At 50.6% G+C, this 25,562-nt stretch overlaps 3 protein-coding genes across 4 annotated transcripts in view; 2 read left to right on the top strand and 1 right to left on the bottom strand.

The window, feature by feature from the left end:
* The window catches only part of LOC118505029 (histone-lysine N-methyltransferase trithorax), a 108,234-nt gene extending 86,093 nt beyond the window's left edge, over window positions 1-22,141 (top strand). Inside the window, exons 2-7 of one of the 2 annotated variants that reach the window (XM_036040245.1) lie at window positions 5,132-6,878; window positions 6,952-14,838; window positions 14,929-18,601; window positions 18,702-18,835; window positions 18,925-19,100; window positions 19,178-22,141. In XM_036040245.1, coding sequence (XP_035896138.1) covers window positions 5,132-6,878; window positions 6,952-14,838; window positions 14,929-18,601; window positions 18,702-18,835; window positions 18,925-19,100; window positions 19,178-19,351 — 13,791 coding nt within the window. In that variant the 3' untranslated portion in view covers window positions 19,352-22,141. Of the gene's footprint in view, window positions 1-5,131; window positions 6,879-6,951; window positions 18,602-18,701; window positions 18,836-18,924; window positions 19,101-19,177 lie in introns of both variants that reach the window. The other variant, XM_036040244.1, reaches the window with a different exon arrangement.
* Window positions 22,142-22,515: 374 nt separating this feature from the next.
* LOC118505094 (FAD synthase-like) lies at window positions 22,516-23,766 on the top strand. The gene is made up of 4 exons (XM_036040393.1): window positions 22,516-22,615; window positions 22,720-23,058; window positions 23,139-23,260; window positions 23,350-23,766. The coding sequence occupies exons 1-4, from the start codon at window positions 22,589-22,591 to the stop codon at window positions 23,486-23,488; spliced, it is 627 nt and encodes a 208-aa protein (XP_035896286.1). The 5' UTR covers window positions 22,516-22,588; the 3' UTR covers window positions 23,489-23,766.
* On the bottom strand, window positions 23,721-25,173 carry LOC118505090 (cleavage and polyadenylation specificity factor subunit 4). Its single transcript, XM_036040388.1, has 4 exons — window positions 24,845-25,173; window positions 24,242-24,768; window positions 24,011-24,174; window positions 23,721-23,943 (listed from the first exon to the last, which is right to left on the bottom strand). Exons 1-4 carry the CDS (start codon window positions 24,945-24,947, stop codon window positions 23,853-23,855), a joined length of 885 nt encoding a protein of 294 aa, XP_035896281.1. The 5' UTR covers window positions 24,948-25,173; the 3' UTR covers window positions 23,721-23,852.
* Window positions 25,174-25,562: the final 389 nt, after the last annotated feature.

Below are 25,562 nucleotides of genomic sequence, written 5' to 3'. Positions count from 1 at the left end.
ATTATCAATAATTTATCGTATTTATCGTGTGTGTGTGTTTGATGGTGACCTGTCCACGCGAATAAATTATGTTCCAGGGGCGCGAACTTAAATTATCGCCCAGGCACAAAAAAAAGGCAGAGACTGCATCATCAACTGCAGCCCGCTCCATCCATCAAATCGAATGTGCAATGGTAATGCAATTTGAATTTTTGGGGAAATAAATAATTGCAGCCCTTTTACAAGCAAAATTACATTAAACTATCTATCATCGTTGGCTACTACTATTGATTGTGTTTGCTGAAGAACATTGTCACCAGGGAGAACCATTTTTTTCCCCCGTAACCATGCGTGTACTTGCATATTATTTACCCGTCAGAGGCTCTCTCTCTTTCGATGGATAGATTATGTAAAAGGTGGGGAGGTTGAATGGGGCGTCAAATGGTACACCACATCGTGATGCAAATGGGGTGCAAAAATGCATAAAAAAAAGGTACAAACTTTTCCTCACACCGTGTTTGAGCTGTCTGTTTGTCACTGCCCCTTGGGTTGCCCCTGTTTGTTGACAGCCCTTTTGCTGTTTGTGACGTTTGTTTGGGTAACCTTTCACGTGTTTTTGCTTGTTCTTTTTTCGTTTCACTACTAAGGGAGGAGGAGGTTTCGTTGCTTTATTATTATGCATCCCATTATGCACCTTGCGTTCTTTTGCGTGCACGTTTCAGTGTTACACTTTCCTTGCCTCATTGTAACTGTTACCTGCATAATGAGGAGGGACAAAGGGACGTCGGCAGCGGGGGCAGGGAGGCAAGCTAGGGGAACAAGAATATTTTCCACTGCAACATATTCGCACGCAGTAGCGTGTGCAAGTGCATAATGTTTGTTTTAAGCAGGGCTGCTCACCTCATCCGCCATCGAACCCCGAGCCTCACACGCCACGACCAACTACATTTAATGTGAGTTGAGTTATTAATTACAAAAAAATGGAACGCAATTTGGGGAAGTGCGGTAATAAAAGGAAAGCTTCCTACACGGAGCGGAAATGCACGAAACAAAACATAAAAAAAGCAGTTATGCATGACATTTTTGCCTAGTGGCTGTGGCCCGTTGATGATGCTTTTGATGATTGCCGATCATTTAGAGAGCTGCAGCCCAATCCTCACCCGTAATTACTGCCTTACGTGTGATGTTAAATATATACACCCTGGTTGTTGTTTTTTTTTGTTTTCGCTCTTCTTATTCTTAACACTCGCATCAATTTCAACCTGCAGTGCCTGCGTGGTTGGTGTGCATATTTTTCGCTCAATGTTTTTGCTGTGCGCTTATCGAGATTACCCGGCGACCCGGCATCGAAGGAAATGTAACCCCATCATTAAACGGGGTGACCTCTTGAAAGGTTGGATGGAGAAACATGCACATTAAGTTTCTTGCGCCAAGCCAACCTTGACGAAACCGCAGAATGGCAGCAGTGGGCAGCAAAATTCAAAAAAAGGACAAGAATTGATAGTAACAGGAGCCCAAAAAAGTGTTCAGGAAGTGGGACATTTTAACGATAAACGTATAATTTATGTTGTACTTCGATGGGTATAATGAAGAGAGAAAGATATTGTTGCAAGGAAATCAATTTGAAACCTCAAAACACGTTCTAATGTCACCGGAAAAACATTCTGCATGCAGGAAACGCATCTCCCTGCTCAACTCAACACCCCACACCCGAAGCTTAACACCAACGATTAAGCAGAATAAATATGTGCTTACCTTTCAACATGTCGATGTACGGTGATGCGGTTGGTGGTGGCATTATTCGCACCACAATTTCTGCTTTCCTTCGCTCGTCCAACGCTAACGATGTTTTCCATCACCCGAAGAAACCGAACCGAAATGCACCCAACTCGCTTTTGTGTTGAGCAAAACCTGCCCATTCTAAAGGGCTCGGGTTCGGTTTCATTTGTGGCAAGAGCGTGTGCTTTTCTTTGTGAAGAGTTCGCGATCGATCATACCAGTCGAGTCGAGTACGGTATGCTGTTTGTGTGTACTAGAAGGAAAACTCGTTTTTGCACCATTTGACATTCCATGGAGGTTTGGAGCAGGCAGAAGTGGGAAGGAAAACGGTAAGAGCATGAAGAGGTCGTTTCTTGAAGGGAGGGAGGAGATGGAAAAGGAGCAGAAGAATGGAACTTTGCCCTTCAGGACTTAAGTTATAGGTATCTTTATTCATCCCCGATCAGTTAACCCTTCATTTATCACAAGTTGTGTGTTGTCTTGGAAAACATGGTTAGTGCTTGTTCAAAAGCATTAATTTTCGGCCATTGTTGTTAATAATTTTCTTGGAGGAATACTTTTTGTATTTATTGGAAAATGTCCAAGTTGGTCTAGACCTGGCTGCATAAATTCGCGATTCGGTAGATTTCCTCACTGCATCGATGCCAATACTCCGTCTAGATAAAGGCCTATCACGTTTCCTCTGCCCGTGGTCGTCCGGTGTCATTCTCATGACATGACCAGCCAAATAGTGACATCATCATACTGATCATAGAGCTTGTCATTGGAGCAGGTCCTTTATAGTCCCTACGCTCACATTTATTCTTTCTTCATGATCACTACAGCCAGCCATTTCTGGCTTCCTTGGCTTCTATATACGATCCCGCCAGCTAGGCCACCAGATCGCCATAATCCCTAGAAGTCGTTCTGAATACTTCGTCTCAGGAGTTGACACTATAGAACTGGAACTTCGCTTCGTTTGTTCAGCAGATATGTTACTGTCAATATTAGTACAAATTTCAAACACGATATTAAACACCTTCGATCGTTTAATCCTCACATTAAGAGTAAATAAATAAAAAATAAATAAACCACTGATCAATACGCGCTCACTGTAAGGGTTAAAAGAAAAGAATGCCGAGCAAACGGCCCGATCTCCCCTTTAAAAGCGGGTGGCTGGCTGGAAGAAAGGTGTACAACGGCAGTACGACGCCGTACGCAATAAGAAAGAAGGCCCGATCGTGTGTACTTACCCTTCAACTACCCGCGATCACTTCAAGGCTCCATGAAACACACAAAAATTGCGATCGAACCCGGGCACACAAGAACAACCCGTGGGATGGACGGGATGGCGGTGGAGCCTGTCATTGGTAACGATTTTGACTTTAAGCAGCCACTCGGCTCCGTTCGTTTGCATCGGTTTGCCGCGAAAAGAGAAGGAGGCCCTCCAAACAATGACGGGTGATCACAATGAGCAGTGGAAAAAGGAAAACAAGAAAAACCGCGTCCACCCTTTTCGTTTGCTTCTCGCTGATTTTCTTGGCCTGATACTTGAAGAAGAAAAAAACGGTGTCTTTCACATTCGGCACCGTGCACCGAGAGCGTCTCCGTGTCAATCAGACAGAGGGCGCACACAGAACGAAAGGACAGTGTCTCTCCGTCTGTCTCTCCGTCTGTCTGTCCATGTGTGCATGCATTTCAAGGGTGCATTAAAAATAAAATATCATCATTTTATCGTCCTTACGTGCCACCCGAGGGCCAATATGATTGAATGCGTACGCGACAAGACGGGCAGGTCTTGGTGAAGACTCCTTTATAGGTGCAACCGATGAAAAGGATGCTTTCGGCTGACTTGATGCGGAGGCCACAGATTCAAGGTGCTTTTGTGAACAGAACGCGACTGCACAAGGTTAAACTACCAGGTTGGTTATGATTATTTTATTAGCGTTGCTGCGAGCCTTCTCTTGTGAACCGTTTCCGAGTGGTCGTCGAATCGTGGTATCGTTTGCTCAATTTATCATCTTGGCACCGTATCTTGATGGCACCGGTGAATGGGTGGCAAGCGCGGTAGGAACTTTGCTCAATTATGTGCTGAGCCTGCACTCTTTTATGTTGTTGCTCAGCTCCTCTTTTGCCCCAGTGTTGAAGCCGCGTCTTATTATACCGCGTCTTCTGGAGGCGTGTTACCGCAAAACAGATGAATAGCCGCGGAGTGGAGCACATTTCTAAAGAATTCAGTGCGTTGTTATCTTCATTTGATTTGTATTAATTATAACACATTCCAGAAGATTGATCGAACCACCTCAACCCATCCAGCAGCACTTCATTGCACACTGCTAAAAGTCATTAGGGGTGGATTGAATGGTGAGCCTGGTGGACGGACATTCATGCAGCGCACACGGGGTGGGGTGTTCGTTTAGTTCCCCATTTACCATTGCACCTCGTGCTGTGGTTGGCCCCACAGGTTTCCTTGGACCCTTTCCGGTGCGTGAGTGATATTTAATCAGCATAAAGAATGCAGAACAAGTTTTTGCCCGTAGAAGAAAACTGGCCGTCTGGTGCTCTTCATCGTCGTTCGCCTTCGCTTCAGAAGACAGCAGTGGCCATACACATACCGCCGCTCGTTTTTTTATTACATCCCCGGGGCGATTCTTTTCACCAGTCAGTTAGGAAGTAATGCAACTGAAAAGTGCACCCAAGCCGTTGTGTACCGCCTTCGACCGGGATCGATATGGGGCGAAAGGCAAATGTTTGCAAACGATGTAAGCGAATTTAGCCATGGCTTCTTCAAGCCACCGTAGTCGTCCTGTGGTCCCTGGTGGAAGGAAGGAAGGACGGTTTTGATGGTCGGTATTTTGTTGGAGAACTCTCGACACTGAAAAAGCCACCTACAGCAGACTGGGAAGAGGATAAAAATTGTAAAAGTACACACAAACGTTGTTAAAGTGAAATGGCGATAAAATAAGCGTTAGAGGACAGCCGGATAGAAGGATCCCCCGTTGGGGTGGGTAGTATCTTGCTCGTAGTGTAGCAGACGTTAGCCATGCGACCAGGACCGGCTTTTGTAAATGTTAGTACAAAATTGAGCGATCGTCCCTTTAGCGCTTTTGTCAACAGAGCGAAAAAGGGAAAGGACGCACGGAAGCATACAAAGTACACGCCTTTTTAAAACCACCACAATCTTGTGTAGCGTTATGTACTTTGGAAATGTGTTTAACGTCTTTCGCCCGTTTGATGGACACTTGAAATGAATATAATTTTCTTAACTTCCTTTCTTGTACTGATGCGCTCAGTCCTTTCTTCAGCAATCACCTCCGATAATCGCTGTCTTTTGTTCATGCAAATATTGCGCTCATAAATTAATGTTTCTTTGTGGTTTTCCGTGCAATTTCAGGATGGCGCCAGCGAGAACAACGAGACCGAAAACGGTGGAGATGATAACGATGAGCCCGACCACAACAACGGCGACGAAAATGAGGACGACGAAGAGGAGGAAGACGACGACGAGGAGGACGATGATGACGATGACGACGAGGAGGAAGATGACGACGACGAGGAGGAGGAGGAGGAGGAGGATGACGACGACGATGAGGAGGAAGAGGACAATGAGGAGTTGGCGGTCGGTGGGGTAGGTGCCGGGGATGAGTCAACCGCAACCGGCAGCAGTAGCTCCACAGCGACAGCAACAACGTCCTCCAACGCCGTATCATCGACAGCGGCGGCAACCACATCAACCCCGGTCACCATTAGCGGCACGAGTGAGGTTAGGTCAGCCGTCGGAAACGGCCAACAGCAGTCATCATCGCAGCAGCAGCACCAATCGACGATGCAAAGCAGCAGTAGTAGCGCACGAAGCGAGAAGCTACCAGCCACCGGAAATGGGTTCGAAATGAAACCATCCACCCTAACGTCGGCACTGGCGCGTCGATGTCCTCCCGGTGTGGCATCATCCGGTCGCGTCAGTCGACAGCAGTCACCGTCCTGCGAACCAGCGGCATCGCTCAGTGCCGCCAGCAGCGAAAGTGCAAACAGTAATCCCAGTACTGCCGGTAGCAGCGCGACGACCGTCCGCGTCCACAAGGCGGAAGCGTCGATAGAGCAAGCGACAACCATTGCTGACGGCACCGGAAGCTCTGCCGAGGCCACGTCGGCAGCCGCGACGGCGGCGGCGGCGGCGACGCTGATGGGGACGAAACCGCCAAACGCGGCGTTAGCCACGCCGGCGGCCGCCAGTGTCGCACCGGTGAAGAAGAAAAGTGTCACGTTTCACACCACGCTCGAGACGACGGACGAGAACATCGTGAAGAAGGTGTACAACCCCGACACGGTTCCGCTGCCATCGATCATCAAGAAGGAATGTCTCGCCCGGCCGATCCGGCTGAAAAAGAGCTTTAATCGGAAGATGAAGAAGCGGCTGCAGCGAGCGGTCGCGGCGGCAGCAGCCGCCAGTGCAGCCGCATCCGCCTCGGCCAGCGTATCCGGCGGGAGCAAAGCGATGGAATGTCTCGTGCGACCATCCCGGCTAACGGAGATAGTGTTGAAATCGAGCAGCAAATCGTCGTCCGCAGTTGGTGGTACGCTCGAACGAAACAGTGGCTCTGTCGGGGGACTTGGCTTTGGACTGAAAGCTTCCGAGGGAGCGAAATCGGGTGTATCGTTTGGTGCGACGGGTGAGCCCACCACCGCACAGTCGGCACCTGCTTCCACCACGGACGGGGGTGATATGGTTGGCCGGAATTTGGAAAGCGGTGGCACGCAGTTCGGCGATAAGCGATTCATTCTGCCGAAGCGAAGCGTTCATTCTAGTCGTGTGATAAAACCGAACAAACGGTTCCTGGATGAGTTTGAGCTGGAGATTAAGAAGAAGAACAAAAATTTGGCAGCAGCCGCTGCAATTGCTGCTGCGGCTGCTGCAGCAGGCACGGGCAGCGGCGTCCCCGGGGCGGGAGTTTCATCAAACTCCTCAGCAGCAGGAGCCGGGTTTGGAGTGTTGGGTCCGGCTGGAGAAGCTGGCGGTTCCAATGGAACAGGCAACGAAGGTGACTGTGCCACCGGCGATGATACGAGAAGGAAGAAGGACAAAAAGAAAGGCGACGAATCGACTGGGTCGATAGGGTCGTCCGAAAAGACTTCTACCAACGGTAAGTACGCAACATTCTTTGGAAACTGCTTCTCCCTAAACATGCTCATGTAACTGTTTCTCTCCGTTTACAGCTCATCCCCACAATGACCAACGGCCGGATAGAAGCCCGCCCGGTGACCGTACGTTAATGACGCCCATCAGTATTAACCCATTCGCAAAGACATCACTCACGGACGGTCCGCTGGTGCCGGGCACCAACAAGTGCTCTGGTTCGAAGCTCGTTAAACCATCGCAACTCTCACCGGCGATCGCCTCCTCAACGCTCGGTTCTTCAACCACCAGCACAACGAATCTCGCGGCAGCGGCCTCCATCTTCGGCAAAGGCATTCTCCGCCAGCCAAGACTTCAGTTCGCCACCTCGCTGCTCAACAGCGCCGGCAGCAGCAACCACATCGGAGCTAGCAATGGCGGCACCACACTAAGCAGTATTACTTCCAGCAACTCCAACTCTCAGTCCGTGCCATCAAGCACTCCAAATTCGGCGTCGGCGACAGGATCGGCTACCGGTGCAACGCTCGGTACCGGCAACGGAGCGGTCGAAGGTCTCTTTACGATGCACCTGAAGGCGAAAGCAAAGCTCGACTCGGCGAAGCTGTTCTCGGCTGCGCTCGGCGTTGGCAACGGTTCGTCCACCGTGCAGACAGGCTCGAACAATTCGGCCTCCGCTGCCTGCTGTATCTGCAGTATTCCAGTAAACACGCGATACTACGCGCAACCGACGAAAAAGTACGGTGTTAGCTGCTGTGATGTGTGTCGGAAGTTTATCTCGAAGATGGTGAAGAAGCTAGCAACGGGAAGCTTGATCAGTCCGAGCCAGTCAGGCGCAGGAGCGGAAGTTACTATGCTTAAGTGTAAAAATGAGGGCAAGTGTCTCATCACACCACCATCTCTGTTGGTGCGCCCGGACTCAGTCAAAACCAGGCACATCTTCAAGGAACGGTGTCATGCGTGCTGGTTGCGCAAGTGTCTTGGTAGTTTCCAACTGCCACCGGTGCTGAAGATTCGTTTGGGTCAAACGCTACCGCTCACGATGCGAACGTTCGAGCCTCCGGTTAGTGGATCGCCAGGATGCGTCGGTACGCTGAAGAAGGATCCCTCCACCGAGGGAAATCTGTTCGCGAACAGCATTGCCGAGCATGGGCCAACGAACGGTACTTCGCGTATTCTGTGGAACAGTGGTGATAAGAAATCGGGCAGTTTGGCAGAAGGTTTCAACAAGTCGTTCAATCCATTCCTGGCGCTGCATATTAATCCACTCTCGCAGAACAATAACACGTTTGGCAGTGTGCCGCAGATAAAGCTGAACCTTGGTGGTAATGAACGCAGCAGCATCATGGCGGCAAGTCCAAGCAGCTCCTCTGGAGCAAGTTCCTCCGGAGGTAAGAGTCCCTCTGCTTCAAAGGAAGATATTTTCACGTCAAACGAACCACGAAAAGAGAAGGACAGCGTGATGAAGGTCGAAGATCCGTCGACGGTAGTTCCTGCCAGTGCTCGAAAGGACATCAAAGAGGAGCAGGATAATAGCCCCGTTAAACCTCCACGCACTAGGAGTAAATCGGAGGCGAACAGCAGTACCCATCATCAAGTTGACGCAACAGCCTCGGTGGAAACGAAAACGGAAAATGTCGCTACTTCAACCAGTTCGAATGCGTCTCAGTCAACTACCCCCAGTGCCGGTCCGCAAACGGCGACCGGAGCAAATCAAACAGCAGCGACAGACAAACGGCAACGAATCGATCTCAAGGGTCCTCGAGTGAAGCACGTTTGCCGAAGTGCGTCCATCGTGCTTGGACAACCGTTGGCCACCTTCCCCGAGGATGGTTCGGTTGGATCGCCCAGTGGAGGAGCGCTCGAAAACATCGAAACTCCACCCAGCGATAGTGCGGCTGAACCGGCGGAAGATCTTCCGCTTATGGACAGAGAGCGGCGCGCGTCGAAGTCGACGGGTAAGCAGGATTGCAGCGATTGTATTGATCCAACGGTGGCCCTATCTCCGCCCGCTACACCAGATGAAGATACCGCCGAGGAGGTACGCGACACTCCAACGAAGGCCGATCGATTCGATCCAGACACTAGTGGATCGACTGAGAAGGAGCTGGTGATTGACGAAGATAAGCTTCCTGAGGTAGAAGATGATAAAGACGCCCTGCCCTGCCGGGAAGAAACGAAAGCATGTGAATTAAAGGAAAACATTCTTGAAGCTAATGCTGCCAATTCCATGCCGACGGAGGTGGTGATTCCCGTAAAGGAGGAGCAGGTGAAACCGTTGACGGTGGCAATTCCTGCTACAACAGCGGTGAAGAAGCTTGAAGACAATATTGAAAAACCTGCAACGAGGAAGACTACCAGCTCCTTCCGTCCGCAAGCATCGAGGCATTTCGGTATTGGAGCGATGAGCAAGGGCCCCTCCAACATCAGTGGTCGAAAGCAGCAGCAATCGGCAGTTTCTTCGTCGTTAGTCGCACTTGGCAATCGAAACGTGATGTCATCGTCAGCCGCTGGAGCAACAGGAGCATTGGGGTCTTCCGCAAACTTCCGCACGCTCCAAGACATCCCAATGATTTCGATAGACTTTTGGGAAAATTACGACCCGGCCGAGGTTAGCCGGACCGGGTTCGGGTTGATCCTGTCCGAATCGATGCCGGTCCGTGCGCTGTGCTTTCTATGCGGCAGTGCCGGACTCGAAAGTATGCTGTTCTGTGTGTGCTGCTGCGAGCCGTACCATCAGTACTGCGTTAAGGACGAGTACAATCTGCGAACGGGCACGGGAACGGGATTGGACGATACGGGCAACATGAGTCTGCTGGACGTTACGCTCGGTGCATCGCCACAGCAACAACAGGAGCAGCTACTGATAGCCCGGTACAACTGGATGTGTCCCAGGTGTACGGTGTGTTTCAGCTGCAACATGGCCACTGGGGCGAAGGTGAAGTGTCAAAAGTGTTCCAAGCACTATCACACAACGTGTCTCGGTACGAGCAAGCGGTTGCATGGCGCTGATCGTCCACTGATCTGTGCCGCCTGTCTGCGTTGCAAGAGCTGTGGCACAACGAACGTCACGAAGTTTATCGGCAATCTGCCGATGTGCACACCCTGCTTTCGGTTGCGGCAAAAGGGGAACTACTGTCCACTGTGCCAGAAGTGTTACGAAGATAATGACTTTGATCTGAAGATGATGGAGTGTGGTGACTGCCGCCGGTGGGTGCACGCACGGTGCGAAGGCTTAACGGACGAGCAGTACAACATGCTCAGCGTTTTGCCAGAGAACATCGAGTTCATCTGCAAGAAGTGCGCCAAGCACAGTGACAGCACGGCCCATCTATGGCGAGATGCAGTGGCGGCAGAGTTCAAGGCAGGTCTGCTGAGTGTGGTCAAACTGCTTAGCAAGAGTCGCCAGGCCTGTGCTCTGCTCAAGCTGAGTCCCAGGAAAAAATCGCCCAACTGTACTTGTGGTGCCGCTGCCGGCTCAATCATCAACGGGAAGAACATTTCTTTCTTTGGTGGACCATTTGCGTCGGGAGCAGACAGCATTACCGCTTCCGGGTTCTCTTCGTCTGCAGCGGGATCTGCATCAAAGAAACCGAAGCTGGACGAGGACTCGATCTACGACTTCAGCAGTGAGAATAGCTGTGGAAGCAGCAGCGGCAACAGCAACACCGGGACGGGTTATGCCGTAGTTCCGGTGGCAGGCAGTGGCAACAGTTTCAACAAATGCTACTGCTCTGCACGTTTTGCTCCGGGCAAGGGTTCACCCAGCGGAGGAGACATCAGTCTGGTCGACATCAAGCAGAAGATCAACGCAAACGAGTACTACTCACTTCAGGACTTCCACTACGACATGAACACGCTACTGCAGATGGTAGGCTCCGAGGAGCTAACGGTGGCGTACAAGGAATTTTTGAGCGAAACATTCCCATGGTTCCAGAACGAAACAAAGGCGTGTACAGATGCGCTCGAGGAAGCGATGTGTGGTGAGGTGGATCAAACGGCTGGCCTCGATCGATATAGCTCATGTGCAGGATCTGGTGGGCTCGGTGGACGGGGCGGTCTTCAGCACGGTTCGAACAACATGTCCGGAAGCGCCTACGAAGCAATCGGAGCCACACTGGATCAGAAAGTACCGCAGATCGACATTCCACTCGAAGAGTTGACGGACTATTTCCACGAAACGGCAGAGGAGCTGTTGGACACCCGGAGCTGTATGTTGTGCAAGCAGCACGGCGAAGGGATGACTCTGCACGAGTCGCGCTTGCTCTACTGCGGCCAGAACAACTGGGTGCACACAAACTGTGCCCTTTGGTCGGCGGAAGTATTTGAGGAAATCGATGGCTCGCTGCAGAACGTTCATTCGGCTGCGTCGCGCGGTCGACTGATCAAGTGTTGCCACTGTGGCGTGAAAGGGGCGACTGTCGGGTGCAACGTGAAAAACTGCGGCGAACACTATCACTTTCCTTGCGCACGACGCATCGGCTGTGTGTTTATGCTGGACAAGACAGTGTACTGTACGGCCCATGCGGGAGACGCGAAGAAGAAGCGATGCCCCGAAGAGCGTAACTTTGAGATTGCACGTTCGGTGTACGTTGAGCTCGATCGGCGGAAGAAGCGATTCGTGGAGCCGGGCCGGGTGCAGTTCATGATTGGTTCGCTGAACGTGCGCCATCTCGGACACATCGTACCGACCTTCAGTGATCACGCAGACGTGCTCATACCGACGGACTTTGAGTGCACTCGGCTGTACTGGTCGGCGAAGGAACCTTGGAAGATCGTGTCGTATCGCATCAAGACATCGATCCAGAGCACCAACTACGGCTATGGTACCGATCTCGGTAAGAACTTTACCGTCGATCATTCATCGAACAGCAGCACGGTGCAGTGGGGTCTCACGCAGATTGCCCGCTGGCACACGAGCCTGCAGTACGCTGACAGCCCGGAAGACGCCGATGTGGATCCGTTGGAGAGTGAAGCTCTGCAGCAACATCTACTATCGTCAATGTCTTCAACTGCCACAACGATGACCACTACAACGACAACGCAGTTGCTAGCTTCCTCGCGAAGCGGCGCTTCGAAGCAGCAGCAAAATCTGCACCAGCAACTTCAATCGCTGTGCGAATCGAACGCTGTTTGCAACACGGGTGAAGACACGAACGACGAAGAGCCGCAAAACACGAACGATCTACTGCCGCCGGAGATAAAGGATGCCATTTTCGAGGACCTACCGCACGACATACTGGATGGCATTTCGATGCTGGACATTTTGCCGAAGCTGATGACCTACGAAGATCTGCTCGCGATGGATCTGAAAACCGATGCCACGTTCAACGTTGACATCTTGAAGGATCCAGGTAGTATGCTGCAGGTGCACGGTAACGGTGCCGGTTCTTCCTCGTCCAACTCCGTCGCCACAACGGCCAATATGGGCAATTCCTCCAAGCCCGAAGACCATTCCGGTATGGATGTGGACGATATGGATAGTCTGAACGAAGCAATCGGTGGTGCAGTTGGGTCAGAGCTCAGCAATGACAGCTGGACCAAAACGATCGGTGCACCCGGCGTAGAGGACGCACTGCTGTCGGGAATGGCGAAGCCACCCTCTTCCAATGGCACCAACGTCATGCAACACCGGGAACTGAAGCGAAGCAAATCCGACATTCTCGAAGTGATTGCAGCTGTTGGACAGCAGCAACCTCGGGGTCAACGATCCGGAAGCTTTTCTTGGAGCACGAAGCAGCTCGAATCGACGGCGGCAGTTGTAGCGAAACGTCGCAAAATAGCCAAAAACAACATCAAGCTTTCGGATGTACTTTCGTTGGGCCGCATCAAGGAGGATGTAACGTTCGGCGGGCCAATGTCTACGACCACGACGACAACGACAACCACGGCGCTGGCAACAACCACCGCATCCAGCACAACGATTGTAATGGAGGATCGTCTAAAGGCGGTGCAAGAAGAGTTTTCCTGGTCGTCGATGAAAAAGTCCACTTCCACGAGCGATGGAGCGTCGGACAGTGGAAATGTGTTCGAGAAGCTTAAGATATCGCAGCTGGATGGTGTGGACGATATCTGTCTCGATGGCACTGTGGGCGAGATGAAAATCTACTCGTCTCGCTCAATGATCGAAGCACCGGTGAAGTGTGACCGGTGCCAGGCCACGTATCGTAACCAGGAATCGTACCAGCGGCATCTTAGCTCGTGCGAAGTCCTATCCACCAGTGAATCGGAGTCCGAAACTCGATCCCCTCGCTTGTTGAGCCCCGAACAGCAACAACAACAACAGCAGCAACAGCAGCAAATCATCACCGGTCAGATAGCTGGCACGGCGGGCAACACCTTCATTCTGCCCCAGGCCACATCTCAACCACAAACGATTACGACCGACATTTACGGTAACACAACGGGCTATCTGACCGCTTCATCGCAACCGACTGGCCATCCGCAAACCATCTCCGTATTGCAGACCGGGCAGACGATCAATCTGAACGGTAATCAGGCGATACTGTCGAACCTGCCGACGTCGATGCCGATCACAATCAATCAACTTTCATCGAACGGCATTCCTATCCAGACCTCAGCTACTGGAGCACAACAAATCCCGATCCAGGGTACACTGCAGGCGGGTTCCGTTGGGTTACAAAATCTTGGCGGAAACATGATCATCTCCACACCCAACGGTCAGGGGCAACTGTTCGCGACAACGAATCAGTTTTCAAATGCCGCGTTCCAGCAACAAGCTCAACAACAGCAACAGCAGCAAGTGCTGCAGGACAACAATGCGCAGCAGTACCTGCAGAACAAGCAGCGCTTCATTCAACCGGCTCCGGCCACATCGTCAATCACCCTTCCGCACAGTCTTGCCTCCGGAACGGGCCCAATGACGACAACCACACTCAGTACGGCGCAAGCCCTCGGTGGTGTGTTCTCGCAGCAACCGCAGATCATCTCGATTGGACCAAACGGACAACCGCAGCTAATGACGCTTGCTGCCCCACAGCAGCAGCAAACGATTCTGCAAAGCGGAGCCACTCAGCCGATGACTATGCAGCCAAGCGCGAAAAAGATTGTATATACCACGGCCTCCCCGAAGAAGGTCGTTACGAAGCTGCCTCAACAGCATCACCAGCAGCAAGGCTCGCTTAAAACGAAACGCACGGTAACATCGAACGGCGTGTCCAAGGGATCGATGCAGATGCAGAAGGCTAAGCAGCAGCAACAGCATCATCACCAGCAGCAGCAGGAGCAAACGATGACACTACATCCAACCAGCGCAATGATCGGCGGTCAGGCAGCAGGACAGCTGCAAACGACAATAGCCGCCCAACCGCAGCAGCAGCAGCAGCAGCAACAGCAACAGATACAGCTGATCAACGCGTCCTACCCGTTGATCCGGTCGGCAGCAACTCCGGCCGCGCCACAGCAAGCGCCCGGAAACATCATCTTCCAAACGCAGTCGCCCGCGAATCAGCCAATTCTTGTGCAGCAGGTCGGAGGCAACCAAATCTCCTACCTCGCCGACCAAGGAACGCTGACGCACAACCCGGTACAGTACCAGCTCGCACCGGCAAACATGCTCACCCAGAACGGATTCGCCATGGCCACCACCGGGACGGACGCGGGCACACTAGCGGCCGCTACGGCCAACAACATTCTCATCCCGAACGGTACCGGTGGGTACTCGCTCATTCCGGCGAGCGCTTTACAGATTGCCACCCAGCCCCAGGTCATCGGTACGATCGTGCAACCGCAGGCGGCCACCATACAGTGCGGCATGATGGCGACGGAGCAGATGGTGCTCGGTTCGGCGGCAGCGGCCACCGCTCAACCGACGCTCGAGATGATGGTGACGGATCCGGCTTCGGGCTGCATGTACCTCACCAGCCCCTCGATGTACTACGGACTGGAGACGATCGTGCAGAACACCGTGATGTCCTCGCAGCAGTTCGTGTCCGCCACGGCGATGCAAGGTGTGTTGAGTCAGAATTCAAGCTTTTCCGCTACTACGACGCAAGTGTTTGCCGCTAGCAAGATTGAACCGATTGTCGAAATGCCCACAGGATACGTGGTGTTGAACAATGATGCCACCGGTCAGCCGATGCAGATTGGAACGTCCACGCCGTCCGTCGTCTCGCAGGCTCCCGCTCCGGTCCAGATGCAAACATCGACGGCAGGCCAAACCATCTTCCAGCAGGCGCCACTCCAACAGACCGCTGTGGTTTCCTCCGCGCAGGGTACACTTCCGGCCACGTTGCAACCGACTCATCAACCACTGGGAACGAGCACCATCCAACAGCAGCAGCAGCAGCAGCACCAGCAGCAACAACAGCAGATGTGGAAGATAGAAGCATCCTCTCCGTCGGCTATCACTATTCAACCGAGCATAAACACCATCGCCACCAGCTCATCCAGTTCGACAACTTCGATCGTGACACCGCTCAAACCGACGATGAAAACCATCATACCGAAGTCACAACCGCAGCTGGTCAACAAGGTAATGCCAAACACAGCGATGAAGGTGTTGAGCGCCGGAGCCGAGCAGCTAACAACCAGCACGGGTATCGTTTCTGCGTCCCAGCAGCATAAATCCGCCGCCGCTTACCAGTCGATCGTCTCATCGTCCGTTTACACGACCGCCACCGCCATGACGACCTCTACCAAGGTGTCGAATGTGATCAAACCAATAACAAAAACAACCAACTACACCAAACCGAAGATCGTCGCAAAGCCAGTGAAACAGAAGACATCCACATCGCTTCTTTCGCCACCACCATCGACACCACCGCCAACTTCCATATATCAACTCTCACAGCAGCAGCCACAATCGTTGATGATTTCCACACAACCCGTACCGCAACAGCAGCTACTGCAGAACAGCATTACCCTGATCCCGGCCACCAACAATATCGCGTCGGTGAACAACTCATCCCAGCTGGTACCGATCAAACCGAACGTAAATGCGAATGGACTGCAAACAATCACGGCGAACCAGCTAACCGTGAGCGCGATCAAACAACCTTCGATGGTCATAGAGAAATTGCCTCATCAGTCTCCCCAGCTACAGGCGTCTCCGGTTGTATCGTCCACCAGTGCGACACCAGTCACGAACGGCATCACGCTCAGCAACGGACCCATGATGATTATCCAGCCGACCAATGCTACGCTAAAGAAACCGGCGCACGTAACTTCGCAGGGAGCGCACATGAAGAAGCAGAAAACCATGCTGCCGATGAACCACAATCAGAACCAGATGATGAGCTACGCCACGCCGCAGCAGCAAACACAGCAAGCGCAAGCGCAGCAGCAACAACCGTACCAGCAGTTGATGAGCGTATCTACAGCGCAACAGCAACAGCAGCTAGCTGGACTGCCTCAGCAACAACAGCAGCAACTGCAATCCCAACCAATTACCATTACCCAGAGCAAGGGAGCGCTTTCCAAGAAATCCACCAGCGCGGGACAGATAACACTGTCCCTAGCGAACACCGGTAGCTCCAACGGTAGCGGACCAATTCCAGTTTCGATGCCAGCATCCACGATCACGATCACACCGACTCAGCCAGCGAGCATAACGCTTCCAACCGCTCCCTACCCGATGCCACTCTACTCCAACATTCCCACCAACGTGGTCAACCCGATACAGCAGCAAACGAATCAAAGCATCAACCAGAACAGCAACTCCTCGTCCACCGTTCAGAACCGGCCAACCAATCGCGTCCTGCCGATGCAGGCCTCCGTGATGCAGCAGAAGAATTCCGACGTGTCCCAAACACCGCCTCCACCACCGCTGAAGATGCTCCAGCAGCAGTGTTCGGAAAAGTTGGACGAGTTTTCAATCATTCCGAACAACCATCAGGTATCTTCGCCGTACGGTGTATCCACGCCCGGCGCCTCCCCGAACGATGTCGACCGGATGAAGATGGCGGGTAATGAAAAGTTGCTGTCGTCCAGCAAGAGCAACAACCGGCTTGAGATCGAGATCAAACCGATCGAGATAACGCCGCTCACCTCGGCCATGATGACACCAACCACCACGAACGGAAGTTGCACTCCATCTCCGCTGCCACCTCCTTCGTCGCACCAGCAAGAATCGGTACCTTCACCGGCAGCTACGGACCAATCCGCCATGATGATGGAAATCGAGGAGCAGCAGCAGCAGCAGCAGCAACAAGCCAACCAGCAGCAACTCCAACCTAGCTTCCAGTTCAGCCTAAGCTTCGATGGCAATGGCACACTGATCCCGCTCGGAGGTGGTCCACTCGATCAGCAGCAGCAGCAAAACGGCCCGCTAACAATGGCGGCCCAGATCGAAATAAAGCCAATCCTTTCGTCCCCTGCGTCCGGTGCGAACGATGAGCTGCAATCACCGCAGCCTACGCTGATGTCGCACGACTCCATCGAAGACGATCGGGACACCGAAACGCAACGGATCGACGAGCTGAAGCATTCGCTGGAAGCGGAAACGCAGGAAATGCTTGCCGAAGGGCACGACACCTCGCTGTGCGGAGAGAGTGGAGCTGGCGGTAGCAGTGGCGCTGCATCGCCCAGCCTAAACGACGGAGAGTCGGACTCGCCCGAGATTAAGGATAAGATATCCGAAATACTGGATAATCTCGAGCAGCAGACGAACCAGGAAGCGGAGATGCAGATGGATGCGTTCGACAGTTTGCGACAATCGAAGGACCTGCAGGAGGATCAGCGACACCATCGTACGCTCGAAACGGTTGCCGACTGTGCTGACGAGACGGAACGCATCGTGGCGGAACTGAACGAAGAGTTCAATTCGGCTGCGACATCTCCATCGCTCACGACCGCTGCCACCACCGTACCGATGATGACGCTGGATGAGATGCAATCGTCGGATAATCTGGCCAATCAGCAATCGCTGCTCACGATCGCCAATTCCATGTTCGATTCGAAGAAGGAATCGGATGCAGCCGTCTGCTTCCGTGATACCGTTCAAAGGTCAAACTTTGCTGGTGGAAACGGCACTGGAAACGACTTGATCGATAGCTCTCTCCTCCAGAGTGGTGATGCCGAAAGTGTGCTGTTCGGGAAGATTCGTCAACCGGAACCGTCTCCACTGTCGCAACCCTCGCCAACCGAGCACCACCATCAGTTGCAGCTGGACGAAGAGCTACAGCAGTACACCGTGCAGCCATCACCACCGGCAGCCACACCCAAGGCACAGTCCGTTCCACGCTCCACAAGTCCGAAGCTGCTGTACGAAATCCAATCTCAGGATGGATTCACCTACAAATCGACCTCGATCGCTGAGATCTGGGACAAGCTGTTCGAAGCGGTACAGATCGCACGACGGGCTCACGGGCTAACTGCACTGCCCGAGGGACAGCTGAAGGAGATGGCCGGTGTTCAGATGCTCGGTCTGAAGACCAACGCTATCCGGTACCTGCTCGAACAGCTGCCGGGTGTGGAGAAGTGCACGCAGTACAGCCCGCTCTACCACAAGAAGCAAGCGGGTATGGGTGGGTCTGGTGTTGGGGGGGCCGGTGGCGGACATGGAATGGGCATGAATGGAGGTTTCGCATCGCACGGCTCGTCGGAGTATGCGGATTACTTTGAAGATCTGCAGGAGAATCCGCACGGTACGGCACGGTGCGAGCCGTACAGTTCGCGCTCGGAGTACGACATGTTCAGCTGGTTGGCGTCCAGACACCGGAAGCAACCGATGCCGATCGTTGCGCAGAACATCGACGATACGATCATTCCACGGTAAGTGAGAGAATTGTCAGCTCATAGTATATGATCTACTTCTAGTCCCACCAAATTTGAGAGGTAAACTAAACTAACTCCCATTTGTTCTTGCTTGCAGACGGGGCAGTGGCAGCAATCTGCCGATGGCGATGCGCTACCGCACGTTGAAGGAATCGTCCAAGGAGTCGGTCGGTGTCTATCGATCACACATACACGGTCGTGGATTGTTCTGTAACCGCGACATTGAAGCAGGTACCGTAAACGTTCATGGAGTTTACCATAGACTTGAAGACTTTTTAGAAGCCTAAAGCTAATATGTCTACCTTTCACCTTCCTTCCAGGTGAGATGGTGATCGAGTACGCCGGTGAGCTGATCCGCTCGACGCTGACGGATAAGCGCGAACGGTACTACGACAGTCGTGGCATCGGGTGCTACATGTTCAAGATTGATGAAAACTTTGTCGTCGATGCAACGATGCGCGGCAATGCGGCCCGCTTCATCAATCATTCGTGCGAGGTAAGGTTTCTGAGCGAGCCGATCCCTTTACACCATCTAACCACCATGTATCTGTTTTCTTTTCGCCCTCGTTACAGCCCAACTGTTACTCGAAAGTGGTCGACATCCTAGGCCACAAGCACATCATCATCTTCGCCCTGCGGCGGATCGTGCAGGGCGAGGAGCTAACGTACGACTACAAGTTCCCGTTCGAGGATGTCAAAATTCCTTGCTCGTGTGGTTCGAAAAAGTGCCGCAAGTATCTCAACTAACATCCAGCAGCAAACCACACAAAAAACTCAGTGTCCCACTTCCCTGGTGGGAAGGACAGCCATGAAAACCCGTAAACGGAGTCGAGAAATTCAGCAGTCATTCTGTGTTAAGAGTTGTATAAAATTTGTACAGACAGAGCAGATCGCTGCTCCGAGCCGTCTGCGTGTGTGTGTGTGTTGTTCCAGTACATCTCGTATCCAGTTATTATTAGCCATAGAAGCAGGAAGAACGAACGCATGTGTAGATGTCTGTTGCAATGGCACACGGCGCTGTCTCTGCCGCCGTGCCACGTTTGAATGTGCTTTCGCAGATGGTAGGAAAGGCTTCCCCAGACTAATGCCGTCGGGATGACCACTCTAGCGTGTGCTCGCTAGCCAGTGCGTGTATGTATTTGTGTACCTTAGCATACGTGTAGATACTATCTACTCTACTACTTAGCTTAATAAGTCTTAAAAAGTGAGGTTAGAGGCCACGTTGTCCTCCCGCTTTCGTAACCTTCAATGTGTACCATATTGTAGCTGTATATGATAGTGAGTGTGTTTTTGTGTTTCGGTGTGTAAAACTAGACGTTTAAGTATTTATATTGAAATAGGCGTAGCGTAAGGAAATGTTTTAAACGTTTTGCTGCGGGAGAAATCTCTGGTATCCGGGTTTCCGCCGGCGACCGCCACTGTGTTTGGTGGTACCAGTGTGTTTCTCCGGACCGGTGCATTCATGTCGCACGAAAAGCTCTTACCAGTACGAAGCAGGGGATTTTATTGCAAACCGAGTACAGAGAGCAGAGAGCAGCAAAGAGGAAAACATGCAAGCGATAGCCATATCAGCGTTTTTACATTGCTAGCAACGCTGTTTCGCGCATTCGCCGCGAAAAGTCAAATCTTTTTAGCATCTCGAGAACTTTTAAACAAAATGGGACGCATTTTTTAAATCAACCATCCCAAGACCCTGTGAGGAACTGTGTGTGTCGGTATTGTTGTGCGGGTAACTGTTGCGCTCCATAGGAAAGGCTCAAAGGCAGTGTGGCGAAGACGGCGATCCAATATCGGCAATTTGTGTACAAAACAAGGCGAGGTTACAATAACACACACCACTATACTAGCTGTAACAATTGCAGGGACAATAGGATGCAATCTACGTACACATGCATACCTAGGATGGGAGACAGCACAGTGGGACAGAACACAGGACATAAATCGAATACATATTTGTGTGAGGCGCAACGAACCGGCACATTTTAGAAAACCATCACCAACCACGGGAACATCGTGCTTTGATTTTACGGCGCAGACCAGTGCTGCTTGACACACTGTACTACTATTATCGCACCACATGTGGAAGACAGCAAACAGCAAGAAGCATCACAACTAATTTTATCCTATTTAAATCAAACTGAATGATAAGAAATTCTAATTGAAAACAAGAAGAAATTAGGCAAAAACCAAAAAATAAAACAAACGTAACTCACATCAATACACCACACTTAATACAAGCGCCGGGGTGAAGCATCCTCTTTGAAAAAAAACTGATCTTGCCATTTCGTTGTGAAACAAATCAACCTAGAAATGATAGTGTTAAGTGAAAGTGCGCGAAACGGAAGCACCGGGCAAGCATCTGATGGAAAGCATTAAATGTTTCACCCAAACAGTAATACAGCCGCCGGAGGAAGATGCGTTGCCACGGGAACAAGAATTGAACTTAGTAAAGTGTTTTATGGATGGTTTCTGATGATTTCAACACGGATCGTTAAAATTAAACTCGATGGCCGATGGACACCAAAAGGACTTTTACACATCTAGTTTTCTGGAGGTAAACTTTCAATAGTAAAGCAAAGGAAAACCAGATGGAACAAAAAGTAAGAGAGAAACAAATCAAACACACACGAGGCATGAGTGAGTTTGTAAAGAGAAAGAGAAAGAGAGGGAGAGAGCAAGAGCAACATGCGAGCTCCAGGAAAAACAAGTACTCAAAAGGAACAGAAAATGGATGAAAATAATCAACAAGGCAACAAATGGTGAAAGTGAAAACAAATGTGATACTAACGGGAAAAAGAAACTATTGCGACAAGTAAATTAATTTAATCTTAGTCTTAGGCTCAGTTAGGCAAACCAACGTTTAAAAGCGTAGCAGAAGACGAAGCAGTGGAAGGAAAGATAAGCAAAAAAAAAAGAAGCCCATTACCCCGTGCTGGGGAAGGCACACCCCCATCATAGCAACCATAGCAGAACCATCCCTATTGTAATCGTGTAACAGACAGAATAGCAAAATCATTCGGGCGAAACGGTGTTTTAAAACAATGCATGCTCATTATCGTCGCAAGCTCATTTTGAACAAAACAGTTTCCCTCGGCAGTTTCTTTTTTGCAAACAGTCTACCTTTTAACTCAGTTTCTGTTTCTTACCAGTGTTAAAGATTCGCGGATTCGCTGTGAATAAAAGGGTTGTTTCTGTTTCGACGTTCTGCTACTTCTGCTGCTACTAACAATCTCCACATTTCATGGCAGACGGTCGCGCTCGCTGTTTACACATAGATAGGCAAAAGAAGAGGAGGGAAAATGAGGGAAAACACATAGACCGCAACAGACACATAGCAAGCAGGTTTATGCGCCTGATAGGGCAAACAGGCAAAGGCAACTAAAATAAAATTGGACGAATATAGAAAATAATCCGAATCGGGCGCCGAATGTGTGTACCATACGCGTAAGTTTAAGTTTGGAGTAATCATTTCTTTCTGAAGTATTATTATATGTTGGGATAAAATAAAAGTATAATGAACACATGGAAACAATTAAATGCTGGTCTTTTTTATTGCTTTGGTGTATTAATCGGGGAATAATTTAATTTTAGTTTAAAATAATTTTACGATAAATAAAGAAAATCCCCATGTCCTAACTTTGCAACTCTTTTTCCTCAGTGTGCTTCTCTCATCTCATCTCACTACACACATTGGCTCACTTTGCAATGACGGACATATGGAGAGTAAACAATATCAATCTTTTTCGTTCATCTTTTACAAAATGGTGTTTTAAATTCAGTAATTTATATTATATTTAATACATCAACCATTTCGTTGATTTTATCAAACTCAAAAATGCATATAAATAAATATCGTATTTTCATTCCCATGACCGACGAGCGTCCCATAGTGAATTGTCGCTGACAGTTAAGCAAACCGAAAACCCCGTCTTGTCTGTTGCAGAGCCAGATAAACAACGACAGGACACACACGAATTTAGTAGCATGGATAAGCTAAAAGACTCTCTTAGTGTAAGCAAACAGTGCATTAGCAGCCGGGGTCCTACATTTCCTTCATCCGGAGCCGGACATTGCCTCCAAACACATCGAATCTCATTCATCACTTCTCGTTGCAGATAATCGCACAGGCGCTGGACCGCTTCCGTGCCGATGAGATATTCATATCGTTCAACGGCGGCAAAGACTGTACGGTGCTGTTAGACCTAATACACAGCTCAAACCTGAAGGATGCGAAACGGATCAAATGTATCTACGTGCGGCCCCAAAATCCGTTCACCGAGATCGAGGAGTTTGTGGAACAGTGCCGGCAACACTACGGCATCACGATAGCGACCGTTGACGGTGGCATAAAGGCAGCGCTCGAGCTGATCTGTCGGGACGATCCGGTGATAAAGGCTTGCATCATGGGTTCGCGGCGGTCCGATCCGTACTGTGAGCGGTTAGCACCGTTTCAGGTTAGCGTGGGATCATCCCTTTTGCGCGGCCGGTGGTGACGATTGCGTAATCTTGGATTAGCATTGAATCATTGTTGCAGGAAACGGACGCTGGATGGACACCGTTGATGCGAATCAACCCACTGCTAGAATGGACCTGTGAAGACATCTGGAGCTACATCCGGGAACACAACGTACCGTACTGTGCGTTGTACGACAGAGGGTAAGTAGTACAGGAGGAGATGTTAGCTTGGGTCGGATCCGGATCGGTGTTAGAATGTCGATAGATGATGGTGGCTTTACCCCTTACAGCTACACGTCGATCGGTGATCGAACGAATACAATTCCAAACCCTCACCTGAGGGTGGAGATGGACGGTGAGGAGGAGACGTACCTTCCGGCGTACGCACTGCAGCATGCGGACAAGTATGAACGGGCAGGCAGACTTTAGAAGCCTGCCGTCGCTAGATGGTGCCTTTTACTAATGACAGATAATACGGTAAAGATGCTGGTCCACGTACCTAAAATCAGGTGAAATTAGTGCAGTTGCCTAGCAACGGTGAATCCTTCGTTTAAAAACATAACGCCGCCCATAATCACCACACACGCCAAACCAATACAAATGGGTGGACTATTTTATTTTAACTACTACTACTAGCACAAATTAATTTACGATTTCCGAATTTCCGTTTTTTTGTGAAGACAGGCGACACCTTTTATTTATTTCGATCGGTTTTATACAACTTATTACTGATAAGAAAGAAAGGAAAGGAAACATCCGCCAAACTGGACGGAAGAGAACAACGGCCCATAGCCTACTTTCTTTGTACATTGTTGGAGAGAAATGCCAGCGGGCCCTTTGTGCACTTGTTGGCGTAATGTCCCTTGATGCCGCATTTGAAACACCTGTAGTGGGAGAAGGAAAGTGAGGCGATTAATATTATGGTTAACTACGAACAAGCGAGTTACGTACGTAATTTCTTCTATTGGCCGCGGTGGAGGCTTTTGTGGTACGAAATTTCCTTCGTCGCCACCGCCAGCATTGGAATTGTTAGCGCTATCTTGATGTATTCGATGTTTGTAGTACCCAAGGGCACGATACTTGGCATCCTCCATGCGTTGTGTGGCTTCCCGTTGCTGTGGAGAGAACGAACCATACAGTCATTACCACTTTCACATCATCATCATCACCCGCTTCGCTTACCTCTTGTGGCATTTTCGGACAGTACGATGCTTTGTGACCGACTTCTCCGCAATAATGGCAGGTCGTCGGACGTTTCGGTGTTTGATCCTTAATTTCCGGCGGTGGCGGTAGCTCGAACCGTGGATGCATATACTTGCACTCGGGTCCATCGGGACAGAACCCGGCCAGATAGTTGTTGCACAGTACGCGCCGCACGTGCCGATGCCGGCAATTGGGACCATGTCGACAGAAACCTCGATCGTACCACGGGCAATCTTTGATTTTGCTCTCCGGATCAATGTGCAGGAAGGGGCACTCCTTATTGTGGCAGGCGTTGAAGCGGGAGTAGAAGTAACATTCCGGCATCTTGGTCATGTCGTACTCGTGCAGAAACTCACACTGGTCGCCCTTTTTGCACAGCCCACGCAGCCAATGTTTGCACACGATCGTCCTATCGCCGCGGATGTGTCGGAACGGGCACGAATTTCCCTTTTTACATTCCGTCCCATCCGATGCGTTGAAAAACAGGCAGACGGCGGCGGTCGATTCTGAAACACACGACACGGGCATCGTTAGTAGATAGAGGAGAGGGTTATAGAGTAGATAGAGGAAAGCTTAACTTACTGTCCATCCCCGGGAAGGGAAGTGCAAGCGCTCCATATTGTTCGTTCAGATCCTTCTCTATCTTGAATGTCCAGCTATCGACGTTCGCTATGAGCGTATCCATCGTGCCGGTTCTTGTTCTAGCTCTCCGGAAAACGACTCGCACACAAATTATACCAACAAGATGTGGTCGCTAGCGTTGCTTTTCATGTATCGGGTGTGTTAGATTGTGTTTTACGTCCAATGGCATAGGAAAAAAATCATAAAAACAAGCGAAATTAGGGGAGAAATTCACGGAATCACAAGAACTCGCGGCACAAAGAAATGTTTGCTGCCGAATTGTTTACAGCAAGTGACAGTTGGTTACATGCGCGAGTTCAGTACTTCACGCAGCCGCTCGTGGTGCACAATGGAAGAACGCACAAAACATTAAGAAAAAACGAACTTAATCTAATTTTATAACACGATTTAACTCTTATTAATTTTTAGCTTATTTTATCAAAAGTCAAACTATCTTTAATATGAAAAAAAACATAATTTAAACTTTATTTACTCTAACTGCCATAGGACCGAGAGCAATCCCAATGTGCGATCAGCAGGCAAAAGCTTAGCTCAAAGTGCAGTCGAATTGAGCTACACTAAAAGCTTCTGAGCTTTCGAGCTTAACCCTTAGAAAAACGTGGTGTGTGCTTTCTTCCATCTTTCTATGGACCTGTTCTTCACCATTTCTTCAAGCGCC

Source organism: Anopheles stephensi, chromosome 2 (genome assembly GCF_013141755.1).
Source record: "Anopheles stephensi strain Indian chromosome 2, UCI_ANSTEP_V1.0, whole genome shotgun sequence".
Classification (NCBI taxonomy): Eukaryota; Metazoa; Arthropoda; class Insecta; order Diptera; family Culicidae; genus Anopheles; species Anopheles stephensi.
The sequence above is the reverse complement of the archived record's forward strand: the minus strand, read 5'-3'. Positions and strand labels throughout refer to the sequence as shown.